The sequence below is a fragment of the Rhinolophus ferrumequinum genome, chromosome 17, assembly GCF_004115265.2.
Source record: "Rhinolophus ferrumequinum isolate MPI-CBG mRhiFer1 chromosome 17, mRhiFer1_v1.p, whole genome shotgun sequence".
In the NCBI taxonomy this organism is placed as follows: domain Eukaryota; kingdom Metazoa; phylum Chordata; class Mammalia; order Chiroptera; family Rhinolophidae; genus Rhinolophus; species Rhinolophus ferrumequinum.
The window spans coordinates 712,930-727,085 of record NC_046300.1 but is presented as its reverse complement, the minus strand read 5'-3'; the positions used below and the strand labels follow the sequence as shown (position 1 = coordinate 727,085).

The 14,156-nt window shown below is 51.0% G+C and overlaps 1 protein-coding gene across 4 annotated transcripts in view; it reads left to right on the top strand.

The window, feature by feature from the left end:
- The window catches only part of LOC117037310 (contactin-3), a 209,305-nt gene that overhangs the window by 146,629 nt on the left and 48,520 nt on the right, over nt 1-14,156 (top strand). For all 4 annotated transcript variants that reach the window (XM_033133242.1, XM_033133240.1, XM_033133243.1 and 1 more), the window contains 4 exons: nt 48-232; nt 4,829-4,965; nt 5,812-5,941; nt 6,922-7,072. In XM_033133242.1, coding sequence (XP_032989133.1) covers nt 48-232; nt 4,829-4,965; nt 5,812-5,941; nt 6,922-7,072 — 603 coding nt within the window. The remainder of the gene's footprint in view (nt 1-47; nt 233-4,828; nt 4,966-5,811; nt 5,942-6,921; nt 7,073-14,156) is intronic.

Sequence of the window (14,156 nt, the reverse complement as noted above, 5' to 3'; positions counted from 1 at the left end):
CGAGAGTCCGTTTCGAATAGCAAACAACGTGACCGTTTTCTTCTTAGTCCCATACCTCAGATTAATTGGAGAAGAAGCGATGGGCTGCCTTTTCCCAGTAAAATTAAATTGAGGAAGTTCAATGCGGTGCTTGAGATCCCCGACTTCCAGCAGGAGGACACTGGTTCCTATGAGTGTGTTGCCGAGAACTCCCGCGGCAAGAACGTGGCCCGAGGGCGCCTTACGTACTACGGTGAGCCCGGGAGCCTGGGACGTCCGGTGGGCTGGCGGGGGGGGGGGGAATGGGAAGGGGGGGGCGCTGCTCTGCTCGGGGGCGGGCTCCCACCCGAATCTGTGCCCACTGCTCTGTTCTGCATTTTGTCCAAGGAGGATAAATGTTTCCCACAGAAGGAACTGAGAGAAGTGGAATTCTGTAGTGAAGCTGGGGCATCATGCATTGTTTTTGTGTTTTTAAACGGTTCATATGACAGTGAGAGATTTCCCTTTTTTTCAAAAAACACCCTGTGACACATGTAACCACATCAAGGAGACCTCTCCTTTCTGTCTGCCCTTTCTGGAAAATGTGGCTTTATATCTTCCGTGATTATCTTTACTGAGCAGAACAAAACTGTCCTGGGAAATGTGTCTGCTTTAGAGAAAGCGCTGAGCCCAGGTTGCGAGTTCTCCCAGACTGTCAGTTCTCCCAGGCGGTCGGTTCTCCCAGGATGTGGGTTCTCCCAGGCGGTCGGTTCTCCCAGGCGGTCTGTTCTCCCAGGATATCGATTCTCCCAGGCAGTCTGTTCTCCCAGGCGGTCGGTTCTCCCAGGCAGTCTGTTCTCCCAGGCGGTCGGTTCTCCCAGGCGGTCGGTTCTCCCAGGATATCGATTCTCCCAGGCGGTCGGTTCTCCCAGGTGGTCGGTTCTCCCAGGAGGTGGGTTCTCCCAGGCGGTTGGTTCTCCCAGGCGGTCTGTTCTCCCAGGATATCGATTCTCCCAGGTGGTCGGTTCTCCCAGGACGTGGGTTCTCCCAGGCGGTTGGTTCTCCCAGGCGGTCTGTTCTCCCAGGAAATCGATTCTCCCAGGCAGTCTGTTCTCCCAGGTGGTCGGTTCTCCCAGGAGGTGGGTTCTCCCAGGCAGTTGGTTCTCCCAGGGGGTCTGTTCTCCCAGGATATCGATTCTCCCAGGTGGTCGGTTCTCCCAGGACGTGGGTTCTCCCAGGCGGTTGGTTCTCCCAGGCGGTCTGTTCTCCCAGGATATTGATTCTCCCAGGCGGTCGGTTCTCCCAGGTGGTCGGTTCTCCCAGGTGGTCGGTTCTCCCAGGAGGTGGGTTCTCCCAGGCGGTTGGTTCTCCCAGGCGGTCTGTTCTCCCAGGATATCAATTCTCCCAGGTGGTCGGTTCTCCCAGGCGGTCTGTTCTCCCAGGATATCGATTCTCCCAGGCGGTCGGTTCTCCCAGGTGGTCAGTTCTCCCAGGAGGTGGGTTCTCCCAGGCGGTTGGTTCTCCCAGGCGGTCGGTTCTCCTAGGATGTCGGTTCTCCCAGGCGGTCGGTTCTCCCAGGACGTGGGTTCTCCCAGGCGGTCCGTTCTCCTAGGATGTCGGTTCTCCCAGGCAGTCGATTCTCCCAGGACGTGGGTTCTCCCAGGCGGTCGGTTCTCCCAGGCGGTCAGTTCTCCCAGGATGTAGGTTCTCCCAGGCGGTTGGTTCTCCCAGGCGGTCTGTTCTCCCAGGATATCGATTCTCCCAGGCAGTCGGTTCTCCCAGGTGGTCCATTCTCCCAGGATGTCAGTTCTCCCAGGCGGTCAGTTCTCCCAGGTGGTCCATTCTCCCAGGATGTCAGTTCTCCCAGGTGGTCAGTTCTCCCAGGTGGTCCATTCTCCCAGGATGTCAGTTCTCCCAGGCGGTTCTCGGCCCCCAGGAATGTCACTGCCCTCTGTCTGCCGTCTCTGACTTGCACTCATACTCACCTGGTGTGCTGCTCAATGCAGGTTAGCAAAGGATAACATGTTACCTTTATTTGCAGATTGTTTGTAGGAAAAGTGGATTGTCTTTTCACTCAGCATTTGTTTTCAAATTCTCTTTATCAAAACATACTAGTTTTTTGATGAAAGCATAGTTTAGAAACTATAAATATATGATGTTATAAAATATGAAGATGTAAGTTAGTGAGTCCACGTTTGCACTTTATCCATTACAAACACTGTAAAGCTAGTGGGAACTGGCCACTTCTCTGAAAGGCAAATTGCTTTAGACTCGATTTATTTTAGGAACTGGAAACTGAAGTAGCCAGCAGTGCTGACTTGCAGAGCACCCATAAATGTCACCAAGGGTAAAAAGGTCGCAAAGACACATATTAAATTACACAGTTTATTGTGACCCCCTCAAAACACTAGCAGTGGGCAAGTGTATTATTACCTCTGATTGGAGTGACACATGTATAATTGAAGATTGACACTTGTCATATAATTGGAAGATTGACACTTGTCGTATAATTGGAAGATTGACACTTGTGGTATCATTGGAAGATTGACACTTGTCATATAATTGGAAGGTTGACGCTTGTTTATTAGAAGACTGTAGGATCCCTCAGGAGCAAGGTGGAAGTGTGGTCTCATGGCATGTTTGTAACTGTCCCGTCATGTTGCATGCTTGGGTTAGAAGGCATGACACGAAGCTGAAGTTAGCTAGGTGTCAAGGTCCCTGCTGCTGGGTGACACGGAGCTGGATTGGTGCCTGCAGACCCCTACGGCCATCCCAAAGCAAGTCACTTTTTCTCACACCCTAGGTTAGTTCCTCCTTTCTGAACAGCCACTGCCAGAACCAGGGTAAGTTGTGACTATTACAAGGAAACACAGGGTATTCAAATTGTCTTAATGTTGCAGTAGGAATGTTTTTAGCTGTACGGAACACAGGCCTCCATAAACAATGAACAATACAGGACAAAAAATCCAAAGCTATGGTGGCATTCAGGTACCTTCCACTTAGCCCGGCTTGGTTTTTCTATGATTTTTTTTTTTCCTGCTCTCACCTGTCTTTGTCCCTTCTCGGGATCTTAGTTTCCATTATGGTCACAAAGTGGCTGCCAACAGCGACCAGCACGTCGATCCTTGTTCACCCTTCTTTTCTCTGAGCATCTCGCATTTCCCTTCTCAAACCCCACTGGCTGCATGCTTATTCCCAAACCAATCACTAGTGAGGAAAACCGGCGTAGGCGATGGAAGAGACTGTTGGGACTAGGGAATAAGGCCATATTCTCCTGGCTTTTGTGGACAAGGAAATGAAATTTGGTGTTAGAACCCCAATAAAATGAAAATTGGGGTTATTTTAGGAATAAAGGAGAGGGAAATGGAGGCGCAATAGGTAGCCGGCGTCGTCCCCTGTGCTCAGTGAAGGAGGTAGGCGAGGGCCGTGGGGCATCGTGAAATGGGAGATGTGCCTTAGAAATTAATGAGAGGGGGTGTTTTCATCACGGTTTCCTACGATTCTAAAGTTCATGCAGTTGTCTGGCTATCCGCCCTAATATTTCATGTAGAACACAGTATGATAGACTATTTGGATCTGCTCTGATGAAAAAAGGTGGGATGTTACAATTAAAGTAGCAGTTGTAATCTCAGGATTGGCTTGGTCCAGCAGATTGTCTTCTCATTGGGAGAACCAGAATACTGATATGGGAAGCCCATGGAAATTTCCACCAGAAACTTGAATCTTAGTCTTGGGCTCATGTGTGGACTCTGTTTGCAGTCTCGTTCCCTCTAGGCTGATAATTTCTGAAAGAAAATGTGTTTTAACGTAACATAGAAAGAAGTGATTTTTGGACTGAACTATATTTCAGAGTGGGAAAGTAGTTTCTATAAAAAACAAAATAGGGTAAAACTTAGACCAGTTCATTTTCTCTAAAAGCTCCATAGCTGTGTTTTCATTTCAATTTCGTTTTTTTAAAAAAGCAATTCTATGAGCTAGAAATGGAAAGGTGAATCTTACCATGGTTGCGATTAAATAGAAATAGACAGAGTGTTTCTCCATATGGAGGGTGTGGGTGTGAGCCTGCCAGCTCACACCACGTGTGTCAGGCAACATGGAACCGGTAACACCAATCTGCTCCCAGTTGTGGGTCTGTAACGCCAGCGGGGACTTGGCTGAACACAGCGTGTGTGTGGATTGACTTTCACTGCAAGTGGGGTGTGGCTTTCATCTGTAAAAAGAATTTTCCAAATAGTATCTTCTAAAACATGTGGAAATGATAAATCCACTTGATACAACTGATTTGCATATGTAATTGAAGGCTGCAGGAGTTACTTCTTTTTCGTAAGAAATCATATGCTTCAGATTGAACCAACTCATCCATCTTTCCCTGCTTTCATCTAATTCCCACCAACGCTGCTAAGATGGTCACTGGTCTGTGTTTAATCAAGTTATTTCTAACGTGAAGGAAATAGTTTTTTGTGTGTGTTGTTTTCCCTCAGCCACAGAGGTCCCTCTTCTGTGGAAGTTAATTTTTAGTGCGTAATTCAGGCTGGCGTCTGTTGTCACTCACGGATTACGTTGTCATCTGGTGTGACCTCATGATTCACAAACACACTTGGAAAAGTGTACCTGCGTTACCGTGTCCTGATGGACCTTGGAAGAGTGTGATGCAGGCACCGGGTTTGAAAGCAGAGAAAGCAGAATGAGTTTGGCTTAGGAAATGGCAGACGGCAATGTCCATCCTGAACTCTAGACGCGTTTCATAAATGCACGTAGGGAGTTAAATACCATTTACCACTGTGCTCACGTCCATCCATTGCTCACAGCCTCCTAACCATGTGTACTTACGTGGGGACGGTGTTTAGTTTTTATTTTGTTTTCTTTGCAGCAAAGCCTCACTGGGTTCAGCTCCTAGAAGACGTGGAAATCGCGGTGGGGGATAATCTGTTCTGGGAGTGCCGGGCCAACGGGAAGCCCAAAGCCTCCTACCGCTGGCTGAAGGACGGGGAGGCCCTGGTGCTGGAGGTGAGCGCACCCCGCAGCCCCGCCCTGGGACCCCAATCGCTGACGTGAACCAGCGCCCCGAGCCAGGAAATGATCAAATCAAGGGAGGGGCGTCAATGTCAGCAGTGAATTATTCCCTTGGGAAAAGGGGGCTTCCTGGATTTACTCTGTAAAAGGATATACCTTATTTTCTTTGTTTGTTTTGCTTTGAAATCAGAGAAGGCCTTACTTCAGTTAAATACACACTAATTCCCTTTTTCCTGTATGACGGCCTCTGGAGAATGAACACGTCTCTTACTTCATTACCTGGTCACCTGAGTGGCTGTTCTCTCAGTCATGCCCTTCACAAGCCACAAGTGCTTTTTGCTCTGTTTAAAATTTGTGCATTGAGTTAGTCATGTTTCTTCAAATTTCTATACATAACTATTCGTACTACCTAAAACACTTAGTAAATGTTTGTTTTCCAGAACTTTCTTTTAATGCACAGAATGGTTGTCTTTAATTGGCATAATTTTTAAAATGGTGGAGACCTTTCCAGTTGATGAGATTGGAAGCGTGGTACATTTTTTTTAAGTCTGCAACTTTAAAGTTAGGGGAAAATGAAATGGCTGTAATATTTAACCTCTTGCTTTGCTGTTTATCTTACTGATATACGTGTGGGCTGACTGCTTTATTAGTACTTGCAATGTGTGGCTCGTGTGTTCAATCGTCCTCACATGTTCAAGTGAGGAAAAGTTTAAATTTCAAGTCAGATTGCCTTGTAATCCGAGGAAATGAAGGCAGTTTGTGTGTGATGGAAATATTAGTCGGTGGATTCTTTTTTTTCTAAAATGGTGTATACACGGAAGACCTTTTGTGTCCATCCAGGAGAGGATACAGATTGAAAACGGGGCCCTCACGATAGCGAACCTCAGTGTGGCTGACTCCGGCACGTTCCAGTGCATAGCAGAAAACAAGCACGGTCTCGCCTCCTCCAGCGCCAGGCTCAAGGTCGTGGGTAAGGCTCGCCGCGCGTGTCTCACTGCTTTCCTTAAACGCTTCACTTTTGTCAGAAGCAGAGCTGTTCACTTTCCATATTATATTCCTCGTGTAATAACGTCTACAGTATTACAGCAGAATCACTCAGGGTTTGCAATCAGGGCCTATAGTTCAGTTCATTCTGGGGAAAAACGGCAGTTATGGCCTGAATAGGATCAGGGGAGGGAGTGGACCAGCAGGTGGGGAGAAAGCACTGACCTCCGACGCCCTGGCCCAGTCCACTGCCACAGACTTCGCCGCCTGCCAAGAGAATATATGGCTTTGGTGTTCTCTGTGCCGGGCCACAAAGTACACACCAACTAACACCAATTCGAACTAGTGGGTCATTGCTGATCTGCAAGGAGCTGCCTCTGTCTTCTGTAGTCCCTCTGGAAGCTTCCGACATTGGGAGTAATGCAGCTTTAATCCACCAAGGCTCATGTACCTGATATCCTGCACTATTTTCTTCTTTCACTTTAGATGCAGAAGAAACACTGTGTTAGATCATGTTTAGGGCAGTTGTCCAGAGAAACACTGTAAGTTGCAAATGACTGAAAATCCAACCATAATTGAGAGCATAACGTAGTCTGGCAGAAATAAGAAAGGAGGAGGGAGGACGGAAGTTCCTGGAACGAGCACCTTCTTTGATAAAAGATTTTAACTCTAATAAAGTCAGGATTGAGCTATTTTAAAACTTACAGTAAACTTTTAGAATTCCCATAGAAAGTAATTGTCTCAAGAATTAGAACTTGCCGGAATACTCAGTAGTGGGGATGTTTCTGAGCAGTGAAATCCTGTACGTGGCTTCCAGTCAAACAAGTAAGTCAAGTGTTGACGTCTCGTGTGGCGAGAAACGATGTGTACAGTCATTTCAAGGTCAGCCTTTGGAATTGACGGCGACTCGGAAAAATGAACGCCAACGCACACATCTCATTCCCTCTCTTCTTCCTTCTGTTCCAGCTTCCGCCCCTGATTTCTCGAAGACCCCCATGAAGAAGCTGGTGCGGGTGCAGGCTGGCAGCGAGCTGGGCCTGGAGTGCAAGCCCCACGCGTCCCCCCGGGCTCGCGCTTCCTGGAGGAAAGGCCACACCATGCTGCTGGACGACGGAAGGTATTCTTGGTCCAGAGACACGGCCGCTCACTTTCCACATGGCACCTGTTGACCTTGAGATAGCAAAAAGAGCCATTATTTTACTAGCAACGTCGTTTTACTGGGGGATAACAGGGGTGTTGCCATTCTGGACGAGGGAGCCCGAGGGACAGAGGGGGCCAGGGAGGTGCGAGGGGCTGTGGGAAGCTCGGGGTGGCAGCGGCTTCTTGGCTGGGCTGTCACCTAGAGCCACCTGCTAAAGACGTGCAGGTGGCGACTGACGAAGGTGGGGGGTTTTGCTGACAGGAGGAACTCTGTCCTGCCTGGGGTCCTGCCTGGGGTCCTGCCTGGGGTCCTGCCTGGGGTCCAGCCTGGGGTTCTGCCTGGGGTCCAGCCTGGGTCCAGCCGGCGGGGCCGAGGGCTGTCCCTCAAGGCGTCCAGACTTCATCTTCAGTAAGGTTTCCTCTGTTTAGCTTTAACATTGACTTTTACCGAAGGAGGTTTTCACCGTGAAGGACAACGCAGCCGCACTCCCTGGAATGCCAGGTGTTTGTTTGAGAAGCAGGGGTGGGCGTTCTGCTCCACACCCTCCCAGGATGGTGGTGGTCAGGTGTGAAATCCAGACAGAGCTGTCGTTCAGCTCTTCCCACCCAGAGTACTTCACGTTGGACAGGATTTTCCTCCCTGGCCCTGATAAGGCTCCAACTGGTGTGATAAAGCAGTGAGCCCCGGCCCGGCCCCTCAGCCCACCATCCAGGACAGAGAAGGTGCCATCACGACAGCGGGTGACAAGTAACCACCACGGTTTCTGGGGCCTGGTACTGAGGCAGCAGCAGCACTGGCATTAGTTTAAGCCACGGCGCTCTGGGTTTCCTGGTTATTATAGGACGTTTAAAATGAGGAGGCAGGATGGGGCCTGTGCAAAGCACAGCCTGGAGCTGGGCTTCCTGGGCTCACATCTTCATGCTGCCTGTCACCAGCTCACTGAGTGACGGCCTGTCTGTGTCACGTCGTCATTTGTTAGTGGGAGGACATTACTCCTCACCTCACATGCTGAGGGTTGGTGTGTCCATGCAGCCCTAGGTCAGACCCTGCAGAGAGGGACGTAAATGGTGGCCGTACTATTATTTGTTGAGCCGTTGCTATTATTTATTGAACTGTTACTACTATTTATTGAGCCGCTACTACTATTTATTGAGCCGTTGCTATTATTTATTGAGCCGTTACTATTATTTATTGAGCCGTTGCTATTATTTATTGAACTATTACTATTTATTGAGCCGCTACTACTATTTATTGAGCCATTGCTATTATTTATTGAGCCGTTACTATTATTTATTGAGCCGTTGCTATTATTTATTGAGCCATTACTATTATTTATTGAGCCGCTGCTATTATTTATTGAACTGTTATATTATTTATTGAGCTGCTACTATGTGCCAGGAATGGGATGTTCAGAGCAGTGGCCCCGAAGTTGCCCAGTCCCTGCACTGGAAACCCATGATTCCGTTCCGTGAAAAAGACGGTTGAAGCTGAAGGTAGGATTAAGGCAGCCAACTTGTTGCCTGTAAAATAGGGAGGTTACCGTGTCCTCAGGTTATTGCCTGAGCACCCACACGGGAAGAAGAGAGCAGAAGTGATGGCAGGAGATGCCCAGTGACTGAAGAAGCAGCAGGAGAGATTTCAGGAAGGAGAGGGACCCCGCCTGGGCCTGCGGCTTCGCGGGCTGTGGGAGGGCCAGCAGGCAGGGCATTTCGGGTGGCTCAGGGGTCAGCCACGCAAAACAGATTTCTGGAGAGGAAGCGCATTTGGAGCGGAGTGTAATTTTGTCAGGCAGTGGCAACCAGCACAGGCCCGTGGCACAAACCCGTCCGCTGTGGCTGTGCTGGGCGTGGAGTCTTCCTGTGTAGCTGCTGACGGTTCTGTGGTCCAGACAGTTTGAAGTAATTGTGGTTGTATGCACAAATTAAAATAGTGGCGAAAAGTGTCCCAAGGACTTTGGTGGTTTGCCCAATAATACACCCACTTGTCCTCAGTAGGGCCCAGGGTAGGCAGCAGTTTTTAGTCTTAATTAAAGGGAATTAAATAGATTCAGCTAATGGCACAGGAGGAGACATTCACTCCCACTTCTAGAGAGATGGGAGGAGGCGGGGAACGGAGTCTGGTTCCAGCACCTCACCTGCGATTTCTGACTCGGCCACTTACCACCTGGTGTCATTATGTCAAGTACGTACCACCTCTGAACCTTAGTTTCCTGCTTCATAAAGTAGACTGACGAATTCCTACCTTACACGGTTGCCATACAGTAGGCATTTAGCAGAACGTCTGATATCCGTCCATTCACTGACTGGATAGAATAAGGTTATGTCACAAATGAAAGGGTGACAGTGACAGTGGCTGAGAGAAGTGTCTGTCCGTGTGTTGGGTGGGTGGCTGGCTCCCTGGCTGGTTGGTCCCTTGGCACGTAGGCTGTCGCGGCCATCAGAGACTCGGGCCCCTTTTACCTTCCTGCTGCAGCATCCTCATGTCACCAACCGAGACGGCTGCGAGGGCCTCCACCTCCAGTGATACTTTTCCACGTCACCCCAGGGTCCTCTCCCAGTGACAGGAAGGAGGAAGGCAGAAATCAGGGCACACTTTGTCCCTTGTAAGAAATCTCTCACGGGTCCTATATAGTAATTTTCCTTACGTCCCAGCTCCCTGACAAAAGTTAGGGAGGCCGGGAAATAAGGATTCATTTTTTCCTGGGTGGAGATGTGCCCAGTGAGAAGTTGGGGTTATGTTTTAAGGAGAAAGGGGAAAGCAGTTGTTCCTCCAGCGGTGTCTCACGTCCGTAAAAGTTATTTATCCGTCCCTTTCCAGCATGCTGACCCTCCACTTCGTGCTATAAATGTTTCTAACTTGTCCCCTATGAAGGAGGGAACTTTCAGGTACAAAAACAGAGCTGAAAAGGAAGCACATTTAGGGGGAAGTTTCTCCAGAAGCAGGTGAGCTTCTCCAGCTGCTGCTGGTCCTGTCATCACAGGGCAGAAAAAGAGCAAGATGCACGTCCCGCGTCAGGCCCCTCCCAGTGACCTAGGCACCTCCCAGAGGCCCGGCTGCACTGACCAGCAGAGGGTAGGATTTAACCCATGAACTAGGGTGGGGCGGGGGCTCCAGCGTTGAGCCCAGACACCGGAGCTGGTGGTGCACGTTTGCTCTTCTCTGAACGGCCAAAGCACTGCTGGGCCAGCCCCTTATGCTCAGTGAACAGCTGCTGCGGGTGGGCACTGAGCAGGTGGCACACCAGACTGCTGTCCAAGTTCAGGTGAAGTCAGAGGGCCTCCCGGCCACCAGGCCACGGAGGCCCCACATTGCCCCCTCTTGATTTGGTCTCCAGTTCTAAGCAAACTGGGGACCCCTCACGGTGACAGGTGACAGGTGACAGGTGTGGTCTGTGAGCTCTCATCGCAGCAGTGGCAACTCTGTGATTCTGTGTCAGGTAGGGTCATGGGGACCACGCCCGTGAGACACCTGAGTTACAGAACTCAGGCATCAGTGTCCTGCCGTCAGGTAGAGAGCGTCTCAGGCTGGGGTGATGGGGGCCCCTTCCCAGAGGCCTCAGGGAGGCTGCCCTGACTGGGTACCAGGGCTCGCGGTGCAGACGGACCCGTCAGCTCCTACGGGTAAGCGCACACACAGGCACCTGAGCATACTGTGACCACAGGCGCTGGGGACTTAACCTGCGTCGGAGATGGCGTCACACTGTTCTCAGCTCTTCAGGGGCTGCGGAAGGTGACACGGGGCTGTTACAGTCGATTAAGTCCAGTATGTTCCTGGTTACCCGAGGACGCCCCGTCTCCACGTGAGGGAGCAGAGCAGGCTTTCTGGAGTGTAAGGTCTACGCCAGATGGGGACAGGTAGGGCTCGCTGGAGAAGGGCCCAGAGACGAGGACAGCCTAGGTGTTTGCATGGCTGATGTCCCCTGCATCTCAGGGGCCCTGCGCCGAACGGGGCGGGAGGCGGCGAGGATCCCGCTGCCCGGCTCTAAAGGTTCGCAGCGTCGGCCTGTGAATGACGTCGTGAGCCCGCTTGTGGAGCCGAGCTTATTCCAGAGGCTTGTGGAAGCCGCAGGATTCAGAGGAGCAGACTTAGACGGGGTTTATGTCTTAAAAGGAACAGTGGTGGCAGAGCAGAGCATGCATTGCAGTGGGTGGACACCCGAGGCAAGAAGCGTCTAGCGGTGCTTCACCTGCCCGGGCAGGAGAGGGTTGCTGCCTGAACTGAAGAAATGGCAGGGAGAACGGAGGGGGGAGGTTGGGTCAGCAGGACCGAGGAGTTGATTGGATATAGATTTGAAGAAAAGACATGAGTCCAGATGAATCCTCCGTTTCCAGCTTAGGCGTCACAGCGGCAGCGTGGCAGACCTGTCCGGCGACATGGGGAACGTTCCAGAAGGAGCAGAGTGGCGGCAAATTGGTTACGTTCATTTTGGCATTGGCTGAGTTTGCAATGCTTGTTGACAAACCAGCTGGATTTGTTAGGTACCCCTAGACATTGACAGTGGATCTGGAACCTGGGACAAAGGGCTGAGCTACAGGGAGCGATAGCGGGGCCCTGAGCCCGTGGGCGGGGGCCTGACCGACGGCAGCAGGAAACGGCGTCGAGCAGGACACGTGTCCTGAGTGGCAGAGGTCTGCACCCCCCACAAGCTGTTGGGACCTGCAACGTTGATGCAGATGCCTGTGCTTACAGCTTCGTGTAAATGGCTAACAGTTCCAGTGCACAGTGGTTTAGTGACGGATTTATTCAGTCAACTGCAGTCGGAGGTCGCCTTGAACCACCTGCTGCACAGACTCACTGACTTGGGAAAGAGCAGCGCTGATATAGAGCAAAGTTTTTGTTGGTTTGGTCTTTCTTTTTCTGGTCTGTACTTGTATCACCCAGTGTTGACCCAAAAAAAGTCCTAATGTCCTCCCCCCGCCAGGAAGCAAGTTTTCTGAATGAACCAAGCACCGCCTTCTGAGCGCCGGGTGGTGCACTGCTGCCTCCCTGGGGGCCGGAGTCTCCAAGCCCCTGCACTGATTTGGTTAAAGCCACAGGTTTCAAGACTTCAATTAAAATAGGAGCTTTTTCTCCTGTAAGCAAAGTACGATGGCAAAAGACCCCAGAGAATACAAACAGGCATGGTATGCGAGGAAAAACAGCCTGGTGGCATATTGTAGAGAATGTTTAGCTTTTCTGTATCATTTACTGGTATTTAAAATGCATTAGCCAATTATTTTTTAAAATGCATCTTTCACTTGGATGCTGTTGCTTCACGTGGTAAATACTTTATTGCACTCGCCTCGATTCAGAAGAGAGTCAAAGAATGGCCCATTGCTTCTAATTAAATACGTTAAAATTGTTTTATGATCTATGCAGCATTTAACACTATAGAAATTTAAACGCTTTTTAAAGAAAGAAATATTAAAAATTTTCCTCAAATATTGATAGCCATAATACAATGTTTTAAAAATGTATTAATCCGTTTTTAACATATTTTTGCATGTAGTGAACATTGTATGCTGTAAGGTTTCCTTTCTGTGACAGTCCTGAAAAAGGCACAGCATCAGGGACAGAAGACGACAGTCAGTGCTCCTCGGAGCCGGGAGCGAATGGAGAGGGTGCCTGTTTAGGGTCATGAGGTTGGGGTGTGGGAATGGTCGTAAATCTGGCCATGACTGTGGTTACAGGACTGCATTCCGCCGTTAAAGCGCACGGAACCCTCCACCGAAAAGGGACACTTGGACGTAAATGCCTTAACTGTGTAAGCCAAGTGTTACGTGCGGTTTTACGTCCAGCTCATCCTGACACCAGGAATAGCGTCCGATGGAGTTTGAGAGCAGGGGACATGCTCCACCAGGTTGCCTCGTCCTTTCTGAAACCCGGTGATTCGTCACAGCACGTCACAGCAGGACCCAGTTGAGCCAGTGGGCTGGCAGTCCTGTGGGAGTGAGGCCACTGGACTCTTGGCCAGGCTGGTGCCAGCGGGCGCCTCGTGCTTTGTTAGACGCAGCCAGGAGCTCTGTCACTCCCGGAGTGGGGGGAGAACTCGGGGAGAGAGCATGTGTGCGCGGGTTTCCTGTCCATCCCTCCCAGTCCCTTCATGGCTTGGCCCCAGTCTCTCCATCACCGAGGAGCCGCTTTTCTTTGTTTGTTCAAAGGCTGCTCCCTTGTCAGCCTGACTCCCATCACCCGCTTTATGCAAAGAGCCAGACGCTCAGGCCCTCATGCTCGGCCTGCCAGCCGCCCCTTGCAGTGGTCCGTGCGGTCCCTGCACTCTGAGGGCACAGCTGGCATCGCAGCTCATTTTTACTCCCGTGCCCTCAGCTCCCAATGCTCCCCTAAGGCTGAACTTTCCAGAAAAGGGAGGATTTCACTGAGTGTGCATGAGGCCACCCCTGCCAGGACCTGGGTATGAGCTGAGCAGAGACGGGCGTCCTGCTTCCTGTCTTCGGGGATGGACTCCCACTGTGCACCGGTGTGTCACACCTTCACTCAGCACTGGGGATTGTGCCTGGCCCTGGGGACATGCAGATGGGTAAGAAGCAGTCTGTTAGAATGTGGAGAGCGTGGCATCTGACACGGGGAGGGCTGTCTATGTCGTAGGTGACCCTGATGTTCTATGAACTGGGACATTTTCAAAGAGAAAGGGGACACTGTTAGTCGTTACCTTCAAGACAACCCGTGTAACCTGGGGCAGGCCTGAGGGGACTGGACAGTGCCACCCGCCCCAAGGGAGGGGGGGATGTCATCTACAGGGGAGGGGATATCGTCTGTCAGGGAAGGAGGTGTCGTCTGCAAGGGAGGGCCACGTACACTGGCTGAGGCACAGAGGAGAGGACCTGTGGCCGCCCTGGGCAGTGGGAGAGCCACTCCGTGAGGAAAGGCCCCTCAGAGGAAGTGACATTGGAGCTGATGCGAAGTGTCTGTGAAGTCGGGCAGAGCAGAAGAGGGGCAACGAGGTGACACTGGGTGTTCATTCCAGCTGAGGCCATGGAGCCTCACGTGCGGTCAGGACAGCGGAAAGCCCGGCCTGAGTTCCTTCCTGCGTGGACACTCTCTGCCCTCCCTAGGCGCTGGA